The 27,199-nt window shown below is 43.4% G+C and overlaps 1 protein-coding gene across 1 annotated transcript; it reads right to left on the bottom strand.

Annotated features, from left to right (window-relative positions):
* Window positions 1-573: 573 nt before the first annotated feature.
* On the bottom strand, window positions 574-18,666 carry LOC126151510 (skin secretory protein xP2-like). The gene is made up of 2 exons (XM_049915946.1): window positions 18,020-18,666; window positions 574-1,377 (listed from the first exon to the last, which is right to left on the bottom strand). The coding sequence occupies exons 1-2, from the start codon at window positions 18,594-18,596 to the stop codon at window positions 773-775; spliced, it is 1,182 nt and encodes a 393-aa protein (XP_049771903.1). The 5' UTR covers window positions 18,597-18,666; the 3' UTR covers window positions 574-772.
* Window positions 18,667-27,199: the final 8,533 nt, after the last annotated feature.

Raw genomic sequence — 27,199 nt, forward strand, 5'->3', positions numbered from 1 at the left:
GGTAAATATATATATATATATATAAATAATATATTATTTATGGTTTGACAGTAGTCTGACTGTTATACTCTTACGACTTTATATGTTTACAAAGATTACACACATGAACAGCTATACTATTTTAGTACCTAAATATAGTTAATTAGTAATTTAGTTAGTAACACCATTCGAGACGTGAGTGCAATATAGTCACTTTAATACAAGTGACATTCAAAGTTATACACGGCCTCGTCAAATTTGTATTCGCAGGTACTTGACAACTGCGATAAATGGCGAAAGAGTCTGTCGTTCATAAAGATTAATTGTTATAAGCAGCTAATGTGGAGCGTCTTTCTAGTAATGTCAGATGACTGATATAATAGCAGTGCACTCCAATGTTTACGTCTATAATTACCACAAACAACCAAGATTACCTTAACGATTTCAGTGGCTTTTGTCTCACCCCGCCCAGTAACATCAGAAAATGAAAATCATAGGGTACAGATTTAAAGTAATTTCTTCAGTGGCTTGACTAGCACAGTAGGAACAAACAGACATCAGTAGTGAGAAGTTACATAAAGATACTACGAGCACTTAATTTCAGAAAATAAATTTTATTTTACAGTGTTCATATGTTTTACAATGTACATGCAAATGGACGATGAACGTGCGATGATGGATCAACAGTGGTGAAGTTAGTTAAGCGATGCGGCGGCGGGTCATTCATGTAAACCGCTCTCGTGCCGAGAGCTATGCGGTGGACAACGATGCAGTCTGTTGGGCGGCAGGTCCTCTAACCGTGGTAAGGCGCAGGACCGTGGCCAGCAGCCGGGTACGCGTATGCGTGGGCGGCGGGAGCGGGGGCGGCCAGGACAGCTGCGTGGGCGGCGGGGGCGGGAGCTGGGGCGGCGTACACCGGTGCGGGGGCGGCGTAAACAGCGGCGTGGGCGACGGGAGCGGGAGCAGGGGCGGGGGCGGCGTACACCGGCGCGTGGGCGGCGGGTGCCGGAGCGGGGGCGGCCACGACCACGGCCCTGGGCGGCGCCGGCGTCGGGTGTCCGATGCGCTTCACGACCGCCTGGAAGCCGTTGTGGTCGTCGGCCGTGTACTCGACGATGCGGGTCGTGCCGTCGGCGTCGATGAGGCTGTAGGCGCCGGTCACGCGGTCGCCGTCGCGGTGCTCGAACTGCGTCTTGGCGTCGCCCGTGTGCGAGTCGGCCACGGCGTAGTCGAACCTGTAGCTGGGCGGCGCGTAGTGGTCGTAGGCGACGGCGTGGGCCGGCGCCGGCGCTGCAGCCGCGGGGAGGTGGGCCGGCGCTACGAGCCCGGCGTGGGCGGCGGCCAGCAGGCAGGCGAGGACGGCGACACTCTGCATCTCGGGCGACTGCTGCAGCTGTCCTGGCAACGGGGGAGGTGGGTGTGGTGTGGCTCTGTGGTCGCTGCTCCCGCTTAAGTACGTGTCTAACGTCCGGCAGAGCCGGGAGGAAGTATTTCGGCGTCGCGTAACCTTCGTCCTTGGCGGCATTGCTGTAGGAGAGTGTAGAGGTCGCAAGGTGATTGTACCGGAGATCTCAAGGAAGGCCACCAACGTGCGATCTAGGAGCAATTTCCTAATCGTCACCTGACTTGAGAATGACAAAGGAACCACATAGAATTAAATTACATCAAAGCACTAACTTACACGGACGTTAACAACCGCCATTCCAGGTAACTCTTCTAAATGTGACTCTCTTGTGAGCCAGCTCATGACGCGTTAGTGCAACTATTGTGTGCTACAGAAGCTTTTTAAGAAGTACTGGTCAGCACAATAATAGACAGACGTTGTAACTCTGTAAATTTATGGTGCGATATGAGAACATACTTACGAGTATTTAAGCTTTTGTTATATGGATATTCTAGAACATGTCAGTGTGCAGTAATTGAATGTAAATAAGGATAATCGCAATGGCAGGCTTGTGAAAAATTTGTTAATTTCCATAAAAAAAATTTTGATATCTTTCAGCCACGTCTTTGGACGAGGCATTCATAGGTTACATATCTATTTTTGTAGCGTGATCCTGGGAATAGACTTACGTCAGGATGGGCGATACTGCTGTTACTACTACTTTCAATTAAAATAGTTTCGCCCTCCTTGGTACTGCGTAACATCGGAAACGAAATCTTTTAAATAGAGGACAAACTCAAAGATCCAATAGTTAGACAGTTACTGTAGTATTCAAGCTGTATAATTTTGAGATTCAGAATGCTGTAAATTGCAACCTGTGTTCCATAATTGTGTACGACAGTGCTCAAACTGTAATCGACAAAGGAAGTGTAAGTAGAAATTTCAATTGTGAAAAGTAACCATCTATAGATCATAGTGATTTTTGTTTTACGGCCATCAGGTCTTCGTCCAAGATGTAATCCTCTGCCTAAAGTTTCGTCTTCCAACGCTGGGTACATCTTCATAGGATTTAACGACTTAAAAGGCAGTTAAGTCTCAAATAAGCGCAACGTACCGAACTGTTTACACGTATCCACGGTCGGCTCGTGACGTCGTCAGATCGCTGCCTAACATCGCGGAGTCGCGTCGACGTCTACTGTGGAGCCTGTAGTGTGGAAAATTTGGGTCTGTTAGCTTTATTTAGCACTAAGGTCCACAATTTGAATTATTTCAATCCTTCTTCTCTTCCGTTGAAGTTGATTTTGTGCTTTTGAATTTCTATTGCCTCTCTGTACATACTACCAGGGTCTTGAAAAAACCACAGTATGTTTTTGTATTTCCTGTGTACAGTGGCAAGTACGAGGGTAATACCAAAAGTAAGGTCTACTATTTTTATAAGTACATAGACCTGTTTATTTCCATAATGGTTTACATCAGTTTAAGGCTTAGCTGTTTTTTGACATAATGACCATTTCTGTCGATGCATTTTTGTAGACGCTGTGGCAGTTTTTGTATGCCCATGTCATACCAGCTCGCCGCCATGCTGTTCAGAAAGTTGTGAACCTCTTCTTTCACCTCTTCGTCGGAGCTGAATTGCTTACCGGCCAAATGTTCTTTTAACTTAAGGGAACAGGTGATAGTCACTGGGTGCCAAGTCAGGACTATAGGGTGGGTGGGTGATTGTGTTCCACTGAAACTGTTGCAGGAGAACAACGGTCTGCCGAGCGATGTGTGGGCGAGCGTTGTCATGGAGAATGTTTACGCCCTTGCTCAACATTCCTCTTCTCCGGTTCTGAATTGCCCGTTGAGCTTTTTCAGAGTCTCACAGTAACTGTCAGCGTTAATTGTGGTCCCAGTGGGCATAAAGTCGACCAACAATACCCTTTTCCGGTCCCAAAAAGCGGTTGTCATGACTTTACCGGCAGGCTGTGTTTGTCTGAATTTCCGCGGCTTTGGCGAAGAAGGATACCCCCGCTGGCGGCATTGTTGCTTGCTCTCACGTGTAAAGTGTTATGCCCAGGTTTCGTCACCCGTCGCAATTGAGTCCAGAAAGTTGTCGTGTTCGGCTGCAAGGCGGTAAGAAATGCGAGGAAAGCATCAACTCGTTGCCGCATGTGGCCCTCAGTCAGCATGCGTGGCACCCATCTTGCGCACACCTTCCGTTAGTTCAATGTTTCCATTAAAATCCTGTAAGCGGTGTTTCGAGAAACCTCAGGAACCAACGTGCAGAGATCATCCAGGGTGATTCGCCGATCTTCACACATGCTTTGCTCAACCTTCAACACTGTCTCGTCAGAAATTGACGGTATCCCGCTCCTTTGTTCGTCGTGATTTTCGGTCCGACCAGCTGCAAACTCTCTACACCACTTACGAACAGTTTTACATCCATGCACGACTGACCATACACTTCCGTTAATTGGCGATGGATTTCAATCGGCGCAGTGCCCTTTGCGTTCAAAAAATGAATCACTGCGCGCAATTCGCACTTGGCGGTAGCATCCAATGGGAGCTCCGTTCTCAACGGCTGCCAAGCCAAGACTGAGCGCCTCAGCGCGGCGTGCGCATGTTTACACACAGCGCGTGAATCACTCTTCGTAACAGTGTGACCAATTGCCACTCAGAGTTCTGTACTTATAAAAAAATAGGAAAACTTTCTTTTGGGATTACCCCCGTACAAGGCATTTTATATACTCGTACTGTTGCATGTCTTCAAATATGCGCCCAGCTTCCTTCTTGGTTTAAGGTATTCACAGTAATTACAAACGGAGCGTTAACACCCGCCTTAAGGAGCACAGAAGCAATTGTCGTCTGCAGAATACGGATAAATCAATAGTAGCATATCATGCAGTGCAAAGTTCTACTAAGTGTTCAATTTCTCGACGACAGAAATCTGCTCTTTGGTCACTCAGCCATTGGAGAACCGCTGTGTGGGCGTCCTCATCGGTGGAAAACCTCTGTACTCCGCGACTGCTGCGAATCAGTTCCTCGATTGTCTGGCCATTGTCATCTGTGGTCGATGTCAATGGCCTTACTTGTCGATCAGCATCACCGACGTCTGAGCGGTCTTCGTCAAATTATTGGCACCACTTCACTGCGGCTGCACGCACTATTGCGTTTGAGGTACAACGTGATTTTTCCGCAGCGTACAAACTCTAGAAATTGATCGATGACTGGATTCGGAACAAAAAAGATCTAATGAACTGAAGTCCGGAAATGCATGGTTTCCATGCTAGAGACCATTTATTCAGTCACACCTTGTTACACACATGCAGTGCAATACGCGCTGTACCATACACTCAGAACTACAGTTTGCATAGTTTCCTCCTAGAGGGTGGTACTTTTCCTCATGCCCTAGCGCCTTCTCCTCCCATAGTAACTGGTAATGTTGTGTCCCATTCACTTCTCTTGCTGACTTGCCTTACAGTGGATGTGATACAGCGGCGCACACAATGGTTTCATATTCGAATTGAGAGCTTGCCGACATAGTGTTTACGTACGGAGAGGCAAATGGCAACGAACGACCGGCAGCAAAGTTGTATCAGGAGACCTACCCCCGCTGACAACAACCCCTGCATTCAATGCTTGCGACAGCATTTCGCCGTTTGTCTGACACAGGGTCGTTTCAGGAAGCAGGAAATCAAGACGGACGTACCCGAAATGTTCGGACACCAGACTTGGAGAAAAATGTGGTTAACACTGTGGAAGGCGATCTCCGTGTCACTACCAGGCAGCCGGCTCGCCAGCACGACAGTGTGGAACATTCTCTATGATAGCTGTTACTACCCTTATCACTTACTGCGTGTGTAGGGCTTACTAGCGACGGGCTCTCCACATCGGGAGCAGTTTTGTCACTGGTTTCTTCACCAGACAACCACTATTCCGACATTTGTGTCATCCATCTTATTCCAGATGGGACCACCTTTACGCGGAATGGTATCTTCAAATTTCATGAGTTATCCATAGGATAGTATGCAGAACCCCCATGATATGGTGACAGTGAATCATAAGCATCAGGAATGTGTGGACCTGAATAATTGGCGATCGTATTTTAGGACCAGTTGTCCTTCCACGGCGCCTAACAGACTGGAACTATCTGCATTTCTCGTAGGTGAGTTTGCCTCCCCTGCTAGAAGAAGTGCTACTGATGATTCGAAGGGTTATGTGGCTGCTACATGATGGTGCTCCAGCCCAGTTCGCCATTAACGTCTGGACGCATCTCAGTGGTGTCTTCCTTGGTCGATGGATCGGACGAGGGGGACCAGTTGCGTGGGCTGCTCGTTCACTGGATCTCAACCCACGCGATTTCTGGTTATGACGCGATCTCAAAAAGTATCGTGTATGAAGAGCGCATTCCAGATGTGGAGACACTAGAGCAGCGTATTCATCCTGCCTTTGACACAGTTCGGATGCAGCCTGGCCGATGTGAACGTGTGAGACAGAACATACTACAGCGCGTACACGCATGCGTTGAGGCACATGGAAACCATTTTCAACACATTTTGTAACTGTAGGTGCTTGGTACAGCGAGTATTAGACCGTAGTCTCTGTAAAAATGTATTATTGAGTGACTCGTCTCTAGCATGGAAACATGCATTACCGAATTTAAGTATCCTTTCATCGGTCAATTTCTAGAGTCTGTAAACGGTGGAAAAAAATCATCCTGTGTATAGGGTGGTCAGAAACAGTCTGAAAAGCTTGTAAAGGTATCTCAGGGGAAATTATGCTGGGAAATAATTGTTAAGACAACAATTCGATAGACTACGCCGTTTCCGAGTTATTTAGCATTGAAGTTAACGAATCAGGTCGCTCTGCGCACGCAAATTCAAGCAGCCTGCCATAGGCGGTGTTGCCAAATGTGTTGTTTGTTTGATTCCCTCAAACTTAACGACAGAGCTTTTTCTCATCTAGCTTAAATTCATCATATTCAAAAAGGCGCATTTGAACTGGTAATATGCATTTCAACAAGTAGCAACTCAAATGTTCAAATGTGTGTGAATTTCTAAGGGACCAAACTGCTGAGGTCATCGGTCCCTAGACTTACGCACTACCTAAACTAACTTAAACTAACTTATGCTAATAACAAAACACAAATCCATGCCCGAGGGAGGACAAAGGTGCTTGAATTTGCGCGCGCCAAGACCTCACTGGCTAACTACAATGCTAAATAATTCGGAAACGGCGCAACGTATCGAATTTCTTTTTTGACAGTTATTTCTCAGTACAGATTCGCCTGCAACACCCTTACAAGCTTTTCAGACTGTTTCTGACCACCCTGTATACAGCCACAATTTCACGGTTAACCTGTGTGAATTGTAGAAGTATTGCAAGCAATAATCGTAGCGTCTCGCCTACTTCAACTTCGAAGCACGTGCCATCTCTCTCGCATACCGTGGCGCAACTGTTATCAGAGATAGCGGTTATCGCTAGCTGAAACATCCAGTTTTTTGGCTGTACCGATTTTCTTCGATGCCAGTTTAACCGGACTATTAAAACCCTTCAAAGTATCCGGTTTCTAAAATAACCGTTTTTCGGTTTTTTATTCCTATTACTTCCTGTAATAAACGTAGAAAACAAACAAAGATTGAAAAATTTTGACTCCTTGAGTTTCAAGATAGAAAACAATCAAAATGTTAAATTAAATATGGATTCAGAAGAAAACTTTGTCTGTCCACCTTTCGATGCTTTTTTCGAAAAGTGACATATGGTTTACTACTACTAAAAATCACCAAGATCCTCCTACCGATACTAATTACTTGAAACTCTCCTCAAAAATCATGTTTTAATAGGAGATCACACCACTATTTGGACATTAAAAATAGTCAGGGATAAAGGTCGAAAACTGAGGTTGAAGAACTTTGTTTTTCGTGTTACTTTGTCCGTTTTCAAGGGCTACAAGCGAATTAAGGGATATTATGTAGTCATATGCAGTAGATCAGTTGCTTTCTATTTTTATTGGAAACTGTAACCGAACTGATAATGTTTTAAATTTTCTCTTCATATTTTGCCGCAAGTTTGTTGTCGATCCTCCCATTTTTATTCTTTTAAAGCAAGTGGAGCATTGAATGTCACTGATTCCGCACTTCGTAAAAACTTCCAGACTAGGAAGGAATGGTACCACAATGTAATAAAACTGATATTCAACGACGACAGTGAGAAACTAAGAGATAGATTATATGGGGGCAGACCTCGCACGCTGCACGTACACGCATACCACGCAACAGACCACGCCACATGGTAACAGGTGCACTATTGCCTCGACAACACTATACCAAGTCTTATGCCATGTGTTTGTTTCTCTTTTCTGTACTCATTGCTATTAAAACAGCACTGAATCGCTTTCCCAATTTTCTATAATACCTCTATATTTCAAAGCAATGCAAATTTTACATGTGAAAGTTATTTGTTCTGAAAGATTACCGTCTAACCTCCTTGCCTAGGGAGCCAGATGTAAGTTGATGTCGTCAAGCCCTAAATGAAAATTGTGCAATGGATAACTGGGGAGGGGAGCTTGAGAGCGCTACATAGAGAGCTTACCCTTTCTGTACGATATTAGGCAAGGGGCTGGAGGGCTCACACGCTGATGTGTGGGTCCCTTCTACATTCTATATCTTCTATTTTTAAATGAGTTCCTTTAACTGGACTCCTATGTGATTTTTAAGGTATGTTAAAGATTGATGACAATTGATTACCTATTTATTTTAAACATTATCACTCGATTTTACAGCAATTGTTCCAGTTTACAGATATTACAGTTTTACAACTTACAGCTCGGGTATATTATATACTAATCTGCACGCACATTTCTACGGGCAAGACGGAATTGCGTTAGCCAAATGTATACTACCAAAGTCCCCCAATATTTTACATAGGACATCCACTACGTGAGGAGGATAACGAGCAAACTGGGGACCAGATACACAGGGGGTCAAATTTCCGAAATTAAACGAGAACATTCATTTCCTTACACAATCCGAAGCTGGAAATAAAAGAATTAGTACAAATATTCAAATACCTCTCTTCCATGCTTGAACATTGAGACAGACGCACTGAGAGCACGTCTACTCACTTACCCGTCTTCTGTAACACTCTCGGAATATAGCGGGCACCCGGAGGTCTTCCTGGGCCCCGGTGGAGGGGGTGGTCGAACCACTTGGCCGTGACCAACCTCTCCACCCCAAATCTTGTGACACTGGAAAGTCTTTGAGTTTTACCTGCATGTGCTGTCTCTCTGATCCCCTACCCAGGAGTGTGGTTGGCACTACTATACTACAGAATTACTTCCCAACTAAGATGTGGCCACGCTTTATGGAAAGGTGTGAGGAGGATTAGGAAAGTTCATGTGCAGATTCACATTCACGTACAAGAAATGCATAATACGCGACACATATAAATACGTATTATGAAGCCTGACACATTTCTTTCCACCCGTCCACATGGGTTCTATTGCACCCCCGGCCGGCCGCGAAGTGCAATTTCCCGGTGCGAACGAGCACCGAAACCTGCTGCTTATAGAGCGGAAACTACTGTACCGTTTCAATTCTTTTTTAAAAAAAGATTTATTTAGGAACGAAAAATTTTAGCACTGCTGCTATGGCTAATTGATACATCGGTTATTTGCGCAGTTGTTAGTAAAAAATAAGAACACCTTGAAACATCCCCTTGGAAAAATTAATGAATGACTGTGCTGATAAACCTCTTAGATTATTTGATTTTCAAACAGCTGAGCAAAACTGAACGTACCCAGACATTTCGCTCTTCACCTATTCTGATCAACACTAAACTGACACACAATATTTTTAGCGCAACGCAATCTGACTTTCAAAAATCCCTACAAAAGAATGGCCCTGACTAACAATAACCTACCCCTTTCATGAATCACTTACCTCACAAAAATCTTCATTACTCGAACTACTGCAATACAGCGAGCGCTACTACTGCCAGCTAAACAAAAGATTCTAACTACTGAAGGCACTAACTACTGTTACTCTTTCTGATGGACACATGTCCAGATCGTCCGCTCTCAAAATTCTGCCATTTCTCTCCCCACATCCACCACTGCTGGCGGCTCACCTCCAACTGCGCAACGCTAAGCGCTGTTAACGGCCAACTGCCCAACACTACAATAGCGAATATTCCAACAATGCCACCCAGCCACAGACTGCACACAGCACAGTCAGAGATTTTCATATAGAGCGCTGCATGGCGTTACCAACATAAAAACCTAAACAGCCTACTTACAACCTGTTATAACCGAGACTATGCAAATACCGAAAAAACCGGTTATTCATAATTAAAATACCGATATCGGTTTCAACTGGTTGGCTTTTCCCATCCCTAGCTGTTATCCGATCTCAGCACAACAGTGTCTGCAGTAAACCCACAACGCGTACTCTCTTCTCATAATCCCTAACAATCTCTACAGGTAAGCGTTCCAGACTGACGATTAGTGATGAAGAGTCGGTCAAACGTAGGATTTTTAAGATACCTGTTTCGTGGAGGAGTTATACTTTTTTACGATTCTTCCAGCGGATGAGCATTTGTTTGAGGGCAGCTGCCAGTGCCGGCCGGAGTGGCCGAGCGGTTCTAGGCGCTTCAGTCTGGCACCGCGCGACCGCTCCGGTCGCAGGTTCGAATCCTGCCTCGGGCATGGATGTGTGTCATGTACTTACGTTAGTTAGGTTTAAGTAGTTCTAAGTTTTAGGGGACTGCTGACCTCAGCTGTTAAGTCCCATAGTGCTCAGAGCCATTTGAACCATTTTAGCTGCCAGTTGCGCCAAGGGTCGATTATCGACAGGTCTTCCTGCATTCTGAGTCAATCTTCTGGCGTTGCTGCTTCCCTATACACAACAGCAGCGTCCACAAGAAGCCCCACTGAGCTTCCGACGATATTCACCAGATCACCTTGAACGGTTAATAACTTCAACATTCCCTTGAAGTTACTTTCACTGCTTACATTTTCTCCCTGTGAAGAATGACGTGCGAACTTCTACCCGGTAAGAAGCCTGCAAGAAAATCACAATAGTAATTCAGTATTCGGTAATCTCGTAATTTATTCACTAGGTCAACGTGTAGAAATGTCTCAAACGCCTTCCGGAAGTCGAGTCAACAATCTGGGAGGAACGGATCGAACTGAGTTTCACAAAATCGTTGTTTTCGAAATGTATTTTGATTCGTACAGAGGAGATTTTCTGTTTTCGAAAAGGTCACAGTACACGCGAATAAAATGACTTACATAATCCTACAGCAGATTTACATTTAGCTCGGAACGCTTCGTTGCTCCAGCGATTTACGATAAACTGTTTCTAGAAGGGAACAAGTTTCTTCGCATAATCTGCATAGAATCTTACAGGTATAACATCTGGTCGAGTCGCCTGCTTTTCGTTGAGAGATTGTAGTTAATTTCTTATTCCGTGATAACTCTGTCGTTTACGCTTTAATGTGACTTTTGAAAACAGGAGTCGTATTACGTTTTTCTTCGGCGACACGATTTCAGAATATAGATTGAGTATTTTGCCTTTCTCTGTGAAATGTTACCTTATAAATGCGTATAAAAGTAGCCCAGATTATAATTAACGCCTGAAAGCATATAAATAATTTTACGTGTATAAATAATTGAAAGATTCGATGTACTAATTGGATGATGTATTTTTAATTATTCGTGAATTATTTTGTAAAGAAGTAATTATGAGTTAAAATTTTTAAAGAAAACTCTGTGAAAAAAAATGTAGTAGGTACATCCGTTTGTCTCCGCTACCGAGATAAGCTTCGTAAGTTGTATGCTTTTGTTGAATAATTATGTTAATTTTGTATTAAGTAGCCGTGTTTCATTTGAAGATCCGCTTTCTTGTTATTAATGTTATATGCAATTTTATTATGCTTTTTTTAGTCCACTTTCAGGCTTCATCGAAGGGAAAAGTCGCTGGCTCATTGTTGGATGGTCACGACCACCTACTGCTTGTGTAGATGACTTTGATCCGTTAAAAAAATTGCATTGTTCTCAACTCGAAAGACTTGCACCAGGCGAACGGTCTACCCAACGGTAGCCCTAGCAACACGGCTAACTAACTGATTGTTCTCATTTCGCTTGGTCCATTTTTGTTTGAAAACTAAATCTGATTTCATTTAAATATATAATGAACTTTCTTTGATTTCGAAGGAACTTACTAAAAAGATTCTTGAAACATTGCCGTACTTTCCCAACCCCAAAAACATTGCTAGGCACATACTTGTGGAATGTTTATTACACAGTATTTATTATCTAGTGATGCTCTACATATTTAAACCCACAGAATTTGGTGCTGACCGTACAGGTGTTCTTGAATGGCCGGCCGGGTGTCCGAGCGGTTCTGAGCGCTACAGTCCGGAACCGCGCGCCCGCTACGGTCGCAGGTTCGAATCCTGCCTCTGGCATGGATGTGTGTGATGTCCTTAGGTTAATATGTACACCAAATATGACTGAGATCGGTCCTGTGGTTTAGGAGGAAAAGTAGAACACACATATACACATACACGCGCTATCGCGCGCGCGCGCACACACACACGAACACACTCACACACACACACACCTAACTTTTTTTAATATGCATCGATTTCCTTTGAAGCATTTAAGTATATTTGCCAATGTTTTATGAATGTACCAGTGCCAGCTGCTATTGTCTGCACAAAAGTTATAGCTTTTTTATTACCAAGGATGTAATGATATGAAAATAGTAATTATTATGATGGTTACAACTATCGATCTCAGATACATCTTGTAGCTAATGCTGGGACCGACAGGTAATCTCTTTGACCAACGGCTAAGTAAATCATCCGCACCGAGCTGGAAGACAATGTGGGGAGACCCAACAAGGAAGCAAGACGGAGGAAGAGGAACACTGACAGTTAAACGTGTATATGGAAACAGCGCTGGCTCCTCCCCCCCTCCCCCCACCCGGCCTCTTCGCCCTCTCTCTATCTTTACCGCTAAGCTGTGTATCAAGCACTCAAGCACGACGCACTGCCGCGGGCTACGTTCGTAACCTCCGATAAGGTTCCACGTTGGAGTGGCGATTACGGCCAGCTGCAGTTACAACTGGTTCAAGAAGACGTAGCCGCCAGCAGAGCCAGACGTAATCCTTCTTGCGAGTGAACCGCTCTGTGGACTCCAAATCTCGGCCATTCAAGGTGTTCCCTTTTTGACTGCGATGACGCAGTATATGAACGGCGATTTTCTGAAGAAATTTTCTTGTAGTTCAACGCTGTGTTTCTTATGGCGGTTCTGATCCGCGTTATTTGTTAATACATGTGGTAGAAGGTTATGTCTTAGAACAGAATATCGCGTTGTATCTGTTCTTTTTATTGTTACTGAATATGTGTTTAGTATAAGTTCATTGATTCTCTAGTTGTTAAACAATATCAAGTTCTGTGACATTAAGATTTTATTATTGATTCTTATATGTACTTTAGTGTTATATTTAATCTGCCGCATGATTTCTGAGAAGTGCTGCGGACTAAGACGTCGACTTGCATGAAATCTCGCTGCTACTGAAAAAAAACTAATAAAAGTGTCCTGTTCGGACGGATGCGTGGGTTCTAGGGCAGCACACACACAATGAACTTAACACAGAATAGTGAACAGTAAAACATATTACTCAGTATTGGTAACGCTGGTCACAGCAATTGTAGAATGCAGGTTTACCCTATCTGTCCTACGTTGACTACTGTTTCATGAACACAAACTAAGTAATGTTCTCTGAACTAGAGTCGGGAGAAAACTGATTTTGTGTGATAATGTACTATTCCAAGGATCGTGGAATTTCAGTTTGCCTATGAATGAACAGATTACTAGATTACAACCATCGATCCTAAATTCATTTTAAAGAATTGCTGTTTCTACATTTCGTAATAAATATACCATCTGCAGTCTGAAGTCTACAATGAAGGTTCTTTAGCGCTACATTGGTTATAAAATATCTTATTTATTATATTTCTTAAAATTTTTCTGTTTTGAGGCTTTGGTGCCTCAGTGTGTGAAAACGGAACCCTTTTACGAGAGCTGTGTTGTCCCTCTGTCTATCTGTCTGCCTGTTTGTCCAACGGTGAAAAACTATTCTTCTCATGGATGGGTTTACGCATCAATCTGAAATGTGTGTCATTTGCTTAGGGCTGTGGTCCTTTGGCGGTATAAAAACTGGAAGCTTCTAAGTCAATGCAGTGAAAACATATGGCCATTTAGTCACATATTTTGAATTTTGCATAAAAATTGCTCTGTACAATATGGGACTTAACTTCTGAGATCATCAGTCCCCTAGAACTTGGAACTTCTTAAACCTAACTAACCTAAGGACATCACACACATCCTTGCCCGAGGCAGGATTCGAACCTGCGACCGTAGCGGTCGCGCGGTTCCCGACTGTAGCGCCTAGAACCGCTCGGCCACCACGTCCGGACTGATTTTTGCAAACTCGCTCGTCAAAATCTACAGTGTACTTACCGTAGAATCATGAAATATGGCAAGACACAAGGTTTCACACTACAACGAAAGGAAAACATCAAAAATAGTTAATTTTTAGTTATGTCGCTACTGTTCGTGAGGCACATTATCGAACTTGGCTCACTCGGAATTTCCTTCTGTGTATGTGAACGAATCTCTGTCGTGAATAGCCGGAAAACTGGCCAGATCATTCATCGATATGTATCGGATATCAAGCTCTGTTACGATAGTGCTTTAGATCCACTTGATTAACTATGTATTCCAATTTTAACACCACTAATGGCTCAAAAGTAATCGTGTCTTGTGAGACAACTGTTGGTCTATGTACGGTTTCGAGTAATGTGACTGTTTATCCAATAAATAGAGAAATAACTTACGTTTCTTCTACACTCACAGACCGTGTCCTCGACTGTTTCGAGATACTTAAAAGAAATCGCTAAAAGCCATGTTGTCAACTGTTGTTGGCCGTATACGGTCGCAGGTTCGAATCCTGCCTCGGGCATAGATGTGTGTGATGTCCTTAGGTTAGTTAGGTTTAAGTAGTTCTAACTTCTAGTGGACTGATGACCACAGATGCTAAGTCCCATAGTGCTCAGAGCTGTTTGAACCGTTTGTTGGCCGTAGATGAAGTCTGTTATTACTTCCTGTTGCTGTCTTATGAACTTTGCTATAAAGTAGTCCACACCTTAAAATAAACAAACAAAGAAACACCAACCACACTTGCCTTGAAGTCCCAACAGTACCGACCGGCCGCCGTGTCGTCCTCAGAACTCAGGCGTCACCCGATGTGGATACGGAGGGGCATGTGGTCAGAACGCCACTTTCCCGGCAGTTGTCAGTTTTCGCGACCGGTAGTGCTGTTACTCCTTAGTCAGGTAGCTCCTCCATTGGCCTCACAAGGGCTGAGTGCACCCTTCTTGCCAACAGCACTCGGCAGACCCTGAGGGTGACCCTTCCAAGTGTCAGGCATGCCCGACAACACTTAACTTCGGTGATCTGACGGCAACCGGTGTACCGCTGCGGCAAGGCTGTTTACTGGATCTTAAAATGTAGCTCAAAAATTGCCGATTATGTTGCAAAGAATGTGGCAAACAAAATACTCCATATATATTGGTAAAAGCATTTCGAAAATGGCAATTTTTAGAATGTACTGTCGCAGCCTTGGGCCCAAAATTACCCATGGGCTATTGAAAATGATTGTTCAGTGGTGACTAGTTTAGCCACAAACGTTTCAAGCGAATATCTGATTGCAATAAACTTTATTGCTAATACTGTAAATCTGTTTTCTTCGCTGATTGATAATGTCTGTGGTACTCGGCAAAGATTTACTGGTGTCAGTCAGAGCATATGACACTTTGAATAGTTTTACTGCTGCTGTTATCAAACTCAGTATTATCATGATTACATGCCAGTAAGTGTAGAGACTATCATACCTCGTGTTTGCTCTGTCATCTTTTCAATCACCGCACTCCCTCGTATTTATCTCAACTCCTACACTATTGTTTCAAGAGCACAGTGAAAATGCTCGTTCACAACAACATAAAATTCCTCTGTATCACTACATAACACTGTCATGTTCTCTGAATCATTTTCTGTCTCAGGATTCCGACTTTGGAACAATCTTCGACAGACTATCAGGGATATTAAATTTCTTACAAACTTCAAACGACCTTCTATCACAATAGCTATCTCATTCATATGCTAGTCTGCAGCTCACTCTCTCTTGTCTACAGAATTCTCGATTGAAATTCTATTCTTTAATAACAGCCCTTGTCATTGTGAGTTGAATCTTCTCCTCTTTCATTGTCCCTTCCGCTTCTGATAACAACTAAACACGGCTTCAAATGTGCTACACTAATGGATATCCATCTCAGCATTTTTTTCTGTTATTATTATTGTGAATATTTTGGTAATATGTTTTGGTATGTTGTTTTTGGTCAGATGTATCACAGGGTACTAAGGCCCTGTCTGCTCAGCCTAAATAAGAAACTAATAAATAAATGCCACATGGGGCACAACTCACTAATCATCATAATCTAATTGTATAAAAAACTCTGAAATAACTTAACACTTTGTTGAAGGTACAGAATTGTGTATAACAGTCTCTCGAAATGTTTTCTATCATTGTTGATACATTTATTCAGACAATCTGGGACGCTTAAGCACGCTAGTTTACACAGTCGTTTATTAGAATGATTGTCTTCAAAAGCGTTGCAAATAGCTTCTTTCAAATTCTCAATTGTTTGCTGTTGTCTACCAAATACTTTATCTTTAACATAACCCCAAAGGAAGAAATTCACCAGTGCAAGGTTAGGAGATCTGGATGGCATTTGTATTGTCCATTGGTGTCCACTACCGTTCCCACCAAACACCTCATCAATATAATTTCTCACAGTTGTTACGTAATACAGTGGGCCGCAACACGTTGAAAGTAACGTGAGCTGAAGTCATCGTAAGTTATTTATAGCCCGGAATGGCACGGATTGTCAATATTTCTACGTAGTGCTCTCTAGTTATTGTTCCATCAAACAACCATGCCCCAGTATATTACTCCACGACATACCACCCCAAACGATAACACCAGGTTGATTTCACTGCCTCTCAAAATCAATTCTGTGGTTCTTATATATTCATAGTTAGAGTTGTGTCTGTTGACATTATCACCTTCTAGTAATTCATTTAACATTTTCTCGGAAAATTGAAGCCTACGGTCAAGATCGTCTTCTAACAACTCATGTATGAAACGAGGTATATAATGTTGGAATTTGGTCTTACGTAAAATTCTCCGCACGTACGTTCTAGAAGTATCCTGTTCCAGAACCAGCCTCAGAGTAGACATTATACGGCTCCGGAAAACCGCTTGTAGACCTTTAAGCTTAGTATCACCACTTATTGGTGGCCCACCCGACCTTTGGCAGTCCGTTACAGATCCACTTTTCTCAAAACATTTCCGTAAATTGTAGACAGCCTTCGCTGTAAGTGTAACAGTGTTAAACTATTATTCCACTTGTTTATTATTAAATTATAACTACCTCTGTACTGCCCTTACCACCCTTTTAAACCAAAACCACTTATTTCATTATAAAACATCTTCACAACAGGCTAGAGTCAACAAAGAACAATGTCAGAGATTTTTCTTCTTTAGAGTCAGCAGCGTAACACATGTCAGACAATGACATGATTATTAGAAAGGTGCACCAGGATAGCCGTTTATAATAGTTAATCTTTTTTAACGACAGATGCTTCGGTATTTTCTGCGAATTGAATTTTGGTGAGTCAATGTATAAATGTCATTTACATTAAAGTGACCATGTTGTTCTCACGTCTAGAACGATGTGACGTCCATATTACGTCGTTGGTGAACTTTTAATGCTTTGGTAAATATATATATAAATAATATGTTATTTATGGTTTGACAGTAGTCTGACTGTTATACTCTTACGACATTATATGTTTACTAAGATTACACAGATGAACAGCTATACCATTTTAGTAACTAAATATAGTTAATTAGTAATTTAGTTAGTAACACCATTCGAGACGTGAGTGCAATATAGTCACTGTAATACAAGTGACATTCTAATTTATACACGGCCTCGTCAAAATTGTATTCGCAGGTACTTGACAACTGCGATAAATGGCGATAGAGTCTGTCGTTCATAAAGATTAAATGTTACAAGCAGCTAATCTGGAGCATCTTTCTAGTAATGTCAGATGACTGATATAATAGCAGTGCACTCCAATGTTTATGTCTGTAATTACCACAAACAACCAAGATTACCTTAACGATTTCGGTGGCTTTTGTCTCACCCCGACCAGTAACATCAGAAAATGAAAATCATAGGGTACAGATTTAAAGCTATTTCTTCAGTGGCTTGACAAGCACAGTAGGAACAAACAGACATCAGTAGTGAGAGGTTACATAAAGATACTACGAGCACTTAATTTCAGAAAATAAATTTTATTTTACAGTGTTCATATGTTTTACAATGTACATGCAAATGGACGATGAACGTGCGATGATGGATCAACAGTGGCGAAGTTAGTTAAGCGATGCGGCGGCGGGTCATTCATGTAAACCGCTCTCGTGCCGAGAGCTATGCGGTGGACAACGATGCAGTCTGTTGGGCGGCAGGTCCTCTAACCGTGGTAAGGCGCAGGACCGTGGCCAGCAGCCGGGTACGCGTATGCGTGGGCGGCGGGAGCGGGAGCGGCCAGGACAGCTGCGTGGGCGGCGGGGGCGGGAGCTGGGGCGGCGTACACCGGTGCGGGGGCGGCGTAAACAGCGGCGTGGGCGACGGGAGCGGGAGCAGGGGCGGGGGCGGCGTACACCGGCGCGTGGGCGGCGGGTGCCGGAGCGGGGGCGGCCACGACCACGGCCCTGGGCGGCGCCGGCGTCGGGTGTCCGATGCGCTTCACGACCGCCTGGAAGCCGTTGTGGTCGTCGGCCGTGTACTCGACGATGCGGGTCGTGCCGTCGGCGTCGATGAGGCTGTAGGCGCCGGTCACGCGGTCGCCGTCGCGGTGCTCGAACTGCGTCTTGGCGTCGCCCGTGTGCGAGTCGGCCACGGCGTAGTCGAACCTGTAGCTGGGCGGCGCGTAGTGGTCGTAGGCGACGCCGTGGGCCGGCGCGGGCGCTGCAGCCGCGGGGAGGTGGGCCGGCGCTACGAGCCCGGCGTGGGCGGCGGCCAGCAGACAGGCGAGGACGGCGACACTCTGCATCTCGGTTGTGGGTGGGAGGCGACTGCTGCAGCTGTCCTGGGAGTGGAGGAGGTCCGCTGTTGTGTGACTGTATGAGACGTCTGCGCTGGTTTATATAGCTCGTTAATCTCCGGCACAGTGGAGGGAAAGTACTTATCGGAGGATATTTTTTTTCTCCCTGAGGTCCCCCACCCTGGCCATTCTGGGCAGGCATCTTAAGGCCGCGCCGGAGAACGTATCTGAGGCGGTGCCTCGGCGGCGAAAGCAAGAGCCGACCGCTCGGAGCGATACCTTGAGTGCTGACCTTTGAGACCGATCGTGCAGAAGCAAACTCCTTTCAGTGGCAGTAACTCACCAAAGTCAACGCACACTACTCTAACTTGTTTCTTTCTTAGAATCCCTAATCAATGTGCTCAAATTCTCTAACAAAATGCCTTGTTCTTAAATACGCATCTTTAGATCTATATGTAACTAAATTTCTCTCTTTCTCTCTCTCTCTCATCTATCTATCTGTCTGCCTATTTATCTGTCTGTCTGTCTGTCTCATTCTCTCTCTCTCTCTCTCTCTCTCTCTCTCTATCTGTCTGCCTATTTATCTGTCTGTCTGTCTGTCTCATTCTCTCTCTCTCTCTCTGATACTGTGCTTCTTGTGCATTCAGATACACAGCATGCACAGTGTCATTAATCTTTCTCACTTGAGAGAGTCTCCATGAAAAACGGGTGATCGTAGTAGGACAATGCAAGTTTGTGCAAACATTTGTAAGGACATGCGGAAAAGAAATAACGAAGGAACCATTGAAAGAAACATATTTTAATTTCCACATGAGTGGGTAACATTTGTGAGTTGGGTACCATGTTTCTGTTCGAGGCTACAAATATCACATGACAAAAGTTGGTGAGCGATGTGAAATTTGTAGGGAACCATTTCACAATTCGCAGCGCTTTCCGAAAGGTGGACCATAGTATGTTCAGCTCTCGTGAGACAGCTCGTGCTCTGCTTGAAGATCGTGCACTGCGCCTTGCGTTCTCGGCCAGGCAAAAGTAATTTCATCAAAAATTTGTGGCGGAGGAGCAGTTCCCAAGTCGCAACTTAATTCGTATTTCCAAATCATCATAGTCATCCCCGACGCGGAATGAGGACATCTCCGCATTTCTTTTTTTTTATTTTTTTTATTTAACGTATGACATTCCAGCAGCATATACACAAAAATTGCCATTACAATGCAAATGAATATAAATACAAATATATTTAAAATAATGAAATAGTGAAAAAAATATTTCCTATACATGCAAGTGGCCAGTGTGATACGATTTACAGAAATATGACATGTATCTTCCGAGACTGGAAGCTGTTGGTTACACACCGATGACCAGGTTTTTGGATCTACTTCATAACTCGAGGTGTGGCTTCTACTTCTGATCAATTGAATTTCCCAGTAGGGCACACTTTTGTGATGTGGTCCAGAGTTTGCTCATGTGATCCACAGTCACAGCTTGTGATACGATTTACAGAAATATGACATGTATCTTCCGAGACTGGAAGCTGTTGGTTACACATCGATGACCAGGTTTTTGGATCTACTTCATAACTCGAGGTGTGGCTTCTACTTCTGATCAACTGAATTTCCCAGTAGGGCACACTTTTGTGATGTGGTCCAGAGTTTGCTCATGTGATCCACAGTCACAGCTTGGGTTATCTACGAATCCCCATTTATAGAGCGTGGCCTTGCATCTAGTGTAGCCACTTCGGATACGGGTGAGCTTAACTCAGTCTTTCCTAGAAAAGTCGAACCCTTTTAGTGCTTTTGAGGAGTCAGTTATAAGGTGATAATTACTGACCGAGTTCTCCCATTCCTTTTTCCAGGCGTCTGTAAGGCTGAAGCTATCCTCTTCTCTTATACAGCTGTTATTCCATATCGGGTTTCGTGACTTCAGTCGGTGACTTGGTAAATTTCTAATGACATCGCGAATAGGTAGACATTTCGCATCGTCTGTTTGTGTTATTTTTTCCGATTCTTTAATAGTGTTTTTTGCCGTCTCTGTCCGGCCGGAGTGGCCGAGCGGTTCTAGGCGCTACAGTCTGGAATAGCGCGACTGCTACGGTCACAGGTTCGAATCCTGCCTCGGGCATGGGTGTGTGTGATACCCTTAGGTTAGTTAGGTTTAAGTTCTAGGGGACTGATGACCTTAGAAGTTAAGTTCCATAGTGCTCAGAGCCATTTGAACCATTTTTTGCCGTCTCTTTTTTGGCGGTGCTACGTTGGCGATGACGGAGAGCCGTGGTATTGAGGTAGATTTTGATGTCCAGTGATAATACGCATAGTATCGTGCAGCTGCACGTCTACCACGTTGGTATGGTGACTGCTCTGCCAGTCGGGAGCACGGTATTCTGCATTGGTGTAGACTATTGATGTTGCTGCTGTTCGTAGAGTTGATGCATCTTCACCGCAGGAACTACCCGCCACTTTCCTAATATTACTCAGTGTTATGAGCTTCTGACCGACGTTTTCGAGGTGTTCTTTGTAGGTTAGGGTCCTGTTCAGCGTTGCGCCCAAATATTTAGGGTGTAAGTTGTGTTTTACCCTCTATTGGTCAAACAACACCGTCAGCCTTTCACTGGCGGCTTTATTGTTGAGGTGAAAAGTGCAAACTCCTGTCTTGTAAGAGTTGGGTGCAGACGCCATCTTCTGTAGTATTTGTTAAGAATTTCAGGGTCATCCGCTGCCCCTTGTTCGAGAGATTTGCTTTGCACTGCTATGGGCAGGTCGTCAGCGTATCGTAATTTTTTGTTCACTGTGTAAGGCATATCGCATTCCTTTAATGTGTCGATACCATCGAAGAGGAGCAATACCATAGCCGTTCCTTTGATACAACAGCTTTACGAGTATAGTCCCGCTCACCTTTTCCAGACCCATATTGACTGCCTGCAACTGGAATGCCCTCTCATACTTGTATTTCAACCCTTCGTCGCCATATGAGTACTGGCGACTAACGACAAGCCATGACATTAAAACTATTAACAATGCAAATCCTGCAGCGCACATTCTGAACGTCATTCCTATGAAGTATGGTACCCCTTACTATAAATAGTTCACGGTCTACACTGGCTCAAATAGCGAAAGCTTAATTAGAATCACTCTGCATTTCGCCTCGTCGATGTTGTGAAATGAATCAAAACCATACAAACTATGTTCTGGGGAATTGAGAAACTGATTCTCTATCTTTTATAATCATCATCGTATGCGTAAGTATCCTAATATGTCTGGTTCCCTACATCAGTCATTAATTAGTTAAGTAAACTTATGCTGTTATATGGCTTTTCATCATGAGATGATTAACATTCTCTCGGCTCTAAACCGTGACCGCCGAGTAATATTCGACATTGACACAAATGAACAGTAATATAGTATTTTTTCTGAAACTGTTATACATGTGATCTCCAGTTACGTAAATGCAAACTATATGCAAAACCTTTTGCACTCAGTTGCATAAACTACGAGTGTACTGTTTTGGTAACCCTAGTGTAACCGTTTACGGTAGACATTCGATAAGGATCTCTTACTCAGGTATCTTTTTTAGTATTTTTTAAATTATATTTCGCTTGGATTACTGAACTACACTGCTAACACTGAGTACGAATATAAAAATATCTGCGTAGATAAATTAAAACAGAAAGACTCTGAACAGTGATTTAAGATTATTTTACAATATCTAGTAAGGTACAATACTTCCAGTTAAAGAAACTTGACATTATACCAATGGTAGACAACGTAGGGCATTAAAAAGAAGAACTCAACAGAGATTGGGCACCATACACCTGAAATTAGAGGCCGGCCGGAGTGACCGAGTGGTTCTAGGCGCTACAGTCTGGAACCGCGCGACCGCGACGGTCGCAGGTTCGAATCCTGCCTCGGGCATGGATGTGTGTGATGTCCTTAGGTTAGTTAGGTTTAAGTAGTTCTAAGTTCTAGGGGACTGATGACCTCAGAAGTTAAGTCCCATAGTACTCAGAGCCATTTTTTTTTCAATTAGAGTATTAATGTAACTAGCGCTAACACACCAAAATTCAAAAACATAAGCTATTATCACTTTAAAAATCAAAATTTTTAGATATATTTCCGTATTCATGCTCATTCGACTCAACGTAACTACTGCAACTTACATCTACTTGAACGTATTTACTCTACTGAAGTCTTTGGTCTCTCTCTCTGTAACTGTTAGTTTGGATAAAGTTAAAACATATGTTTTTCTTACTAGAATGCGTACTTGTTCAGTTTACATTTAACTGATAGGAAGCGAAGCATCATTTAAGTAGCCCAAGCAATTTTTCTCATGTACCTTCCTCTGAGTAGGAACAAAATTACTAAAGGTCTTCCTGGAAACATTTGTATTCTTGGTCTATAGAGCCAAGAATACAGTGAATAATTTTTCTGCCTTTGTCAGGATACTTTTGACTGAGATGACCGAGTTTCCAAATTTTAAATCTCATCTTAAAACGCTACAAGTATATTACACTACTGGCCATTACAATTGCTACACCACGAAGATGACGTGCTACAGACGCGAAATTTAACCGACAGGAAGAAGATGCTGTGATATGCAAATGATTAGCTTTTCAGAGCATTCACACAAGGTTGCTGCCGGTGGAGACACCTACAACGTGCTGACATGAGGAAAGTTTCCAACCGATTTCTCATTCACAAACAGCAGGTGACCGGCGCTGCCTGGTGAAACGTTGTTCTCATGCCTCGCGTAAGGAGGAGAAATGCGTATCATCACGTTTCCGACTTTGATAAAGGTCGGATTGTAGCCTATCGCGATTGCGGTTTATCGTATCGCGACATTGCTGCTCGCGTTAGTCGAGATCGAATGACTGTTAGCAGAATATGGAATCGGTGGGTTCAGGAGGGTAATACGGAACGCCGTGCTGGATGCCAACGGCCTCGTATCATTAGCAATCGAGATGACAGGCATCTTATCCGCATGGCTGTAACGGATCGTGCAGCCACGTCTCGACCCCTGCGTCAACAGATGAAGACGTTTGCAAGACAACAACCATCTGCACCAACACAACAGAGGGTAGAAGTAAGTTTTTATTTCGGTGTAATATGCCATTTTTCGAAACTTTCTAACGGTTTCTCATTTGGCCTCACCAAGCGTCTTAGGCCGACAAACCGCAGAAGAATCGGAGGCGGTCGCAGTAAATCGAACCTGTGACCTCCACGAGACGTTGTTGTCCACGGTTCATAGAAAACAAATATACCTACGACCTGTCGGAGATTTCTCGTTTACCACAACTGTGAAACTTTCTGGGCACCATCAAAAACAAAAAATATTCATAGAATGTCGTGCAACCAGAATGCATTCATGCCAGCAACACAGTGATAATCGAATGTAAAACAGAATTCCGATGTGTCTCAGAAGAAATCACATTCGCTGCACACAAAAACGTCTCTGCAAAATCCCAGATAACCGTCAAGCGCGTGACAGTAAATTTCACTTCATGACTTATAGGTGAAATAGGCATATTTGTCTATTTTCATGTCTTTCGAGAGGTGTCAATCCGTCTCCGGTCTACATCCTGCTCCAGTCTCTCAACCAAAGTATTTTTGCTACATGTAGCGCCCTTAGTAACTTGTGTCACACGCTCAAATCATTCTCTTCCGCCGTAGTTTTTACTACCTGGCGTCCCCTCCAGCTTCAAGGTAGCTAGCTAGCCTTCTAAACCTTCACGTAACGACAACCAACCTGACCTCCACCTGGTAAGAAATTTTTCAGTTTTATCTGCTGATGCCTTTTCATTTTTTCTTTTATTTTAATTATTTTTTATAGCACCCAGTTGTCATTGTACACGTTTTGTTGTTACACGGTCTTTTCATAAGCTTCTTCCTCAGTTCTTGCCTTTTCATAAGCTTCTTTCTCAATGCTTGGCTTCAACAGATGTCTTTTGGTGAACAAAGCTTTTTTTGTCTCGTCCTTGCATAATGTTAGATCATAGATTCTACGAAAAAATCTGTTTCATTAATTATAGTATTCCCAATTTTCTGCTTATTTTAACTCTATTTCCTTTTTTCCGTTCTTAATACTTCCTTTATCCCTATGGAGAATACCTGGCCTTGCGAGTTTTCTTTACTGGCAGTTAGTAAAGCGGCGCTATACGTGAACCTAATCAGTGACAGAAGTTGCACTATTATTCTTATTCCGATTTTTCTCTCTCCTACACTTATAGTGCACCATAGTATCTCTTGAGTATCCACTTTTATAGCTTATCACAGTCCGCGTTGTAGTTACTGGGTGTGTTTCATCGTTTCTTTCTCTGGAATCCCAAACACATTTTTCCGCTTTGCGGTTTCCGCGACATTCTCTGTATCAATAAATGCCTTGAAAATACTCAACTTCCCTCTATTCTCTTTACCAGAATTAAGCTTAGGATAAGCACCAACCCCCATTACTTAGCTCTAACTTTTCTGAGCATAAACTTATCATAGGCCTGTACATCTGAACTTTCTAGCTCAGTCCTTCTCTATATCAACTGCAGTCAACAGTTTAGAAACGTGAGATGACTAAGAACTCGTGCAGTAGTTTCCACGTTTTTCGTAGTTTGCTTTCAATGACATTGTGGTCTCTCAGTTATTTCATAAACATCACACTGAATAGTTTTCTATTTTCTACTCACAGACTTTTAATAACTCCAAAGGTATATGGTACCTCATGCACAGCTTCTGGCTTAAATGAACTGAAGTCATGCACGGCTATTTCAGACGGCAAAGCGGCATGACGTTCTACTATCACGTGAATCTTACGTTCTTCTTCTACCAAGTTACTGGACAGAGCCTTCTCCTCGTCCTTTTTCTATGTATCCTTTTATAACTGTCTGTACCTTCATTATGGTTATCGTTACTTTTCCCGTCTATTCTCCATCCTCATTTCCTTCTCACTTACTCCGTCGCCAAGATTTGGCGGCTACCGTGTTTGACTGTCAAACGAAGTAGCTGAGTTCGATCTTCAGAGATCCATTTTTGAGTCTGTAGCTGCATATCCTCCCACAGCCAAAGGAATTTCGGATAGAGCTCTTTCGTAATTACATACCTCATTTTCAAATGCGAATCGCTTTATGTTCCAAAGTATCAAAACTGAAATGTAGGATCATCATCTCAAATTAATTGCAGCTGATAATACCAGCTAGTAAGCACACACGTATTACAAAGAAATCTGACCCTTTGTCATGGCACTATTCTCTTAGGAAAGTCAATAAATTTGAAGAGCCTACTCAAAACTACAAAAAAGCAATAATTACAGATTGAAAACTGCCTGTTAATGCGGCACTTACATTTCTTACCTTTCGCAACACTTTACTAGGGTCTGCCATGATAAGTTTGAATTAATATACATAAGCGCTGCAGCAATCTCTTTGCATAGTTTTCGACCAGTGGGAATCATTCGCGGGTTGCAGGCTATGAGGTCGTTCTTGTTTGGAAGAGCATTCGCCACAACATTTTGCGTTCCGGGTTCGGCTGGATGCTAGATTCTGGTGCTACGTTTGGAGGACGTCTGTGGTGTGGAAAGGAAGACTACCACTCTCTGGTCCACGCTGTTCTGAATATCTTACAGTGAACAAAGCGTTGGGAGGGACCATCTCAGTTCACTTGCTGGTCACTACTACTCCGTTAGCCGAGGTGCGGCCCTGTGCTTCCTAGCAGTAAAATGGAAGCCGAAAGATTGCTCACACTTGGTTCAGTGGAAGCTGGTTATAGCGCCGTACATTTCCTTTTCACTTTGTCGTGGTATAAATTCAAAGTTGTTACCCTCTCCTGAAAAATAAAATAGTTTGTGCTTTGTCGAAAACCGTGAGATGAGAACATGTTGTTGCGACCGCTTGTTGTGAATCTGAATCTTGTACTTGTAGGTTTGCGTTCTCATGGGCGCTCGTAAAATCATGTAAGAATATTAACGTTGATGAATCTACGTCTTTCCGCTTTATTTGAATATGTATCTTATCATACTTTGTTATTAAGGCAGAAGGTCGTGCACGTTGTGCGGCATCTACCTTGCTGTCTGTGAGGGGTCCCTCTCACGACCAATGAATATTTCGATGCATGGAAAATCACATACTGAAGTGGAGTCACGAGACATCAGTGACAAGTAGTTCTTCTCTCCATGCCATCGGGTTACTGGGGCTGATAATATACATCGACAGGTGCTGTTTCACTTTTGTCAGATATTTTGCAGAGCAATCTCGCACGTAAAAACGCTATTCATGTATTACATTTTGGCTCTGATGATTTAATACCCTTTTGTACTCCAAGTCAACAATTACAAAACTGAGGAGAGTTTGACGCTATAAGCACAAAGTTAACACTTATCATCATTATTCGCAGTATTCAAATATTACCTATGGAAGCCCATTTTCCTCAGCTGCGACGTTCTATGAAAGCGCACCCGCGCGGTTGCGCGCGTATGTGTGAGGGACGGTGGGGAGGGCGGGGGAGGGGGGGGGGGAAGAAAGAGACTATTTCAGTTAAATTACAGTAGTTCAAAACAAAAACATTTTTTGCATACTGCACATTAAGTTCTTATTTTTCTTTATCTTGTATCCCAGGCGCATTTCCCTTTAGTTACTAGGC

The sequence above is a fragment of the Schistocerca cancellata genome, chromosome 2, assembly GCF_023864275.1.
Source record: "Schistocerca cancellata isolate TAMUIC-IGC-003103 chromosome 2, iqSchCanc2.1, whole genome shotgun sequence".
Taxonomy (NCBI): Eukaryota; Metazoa; Arthropoda; class Insecta; order Orthoptera; family Acrididae; genus Schistocerca; species Schistocerca cancellata.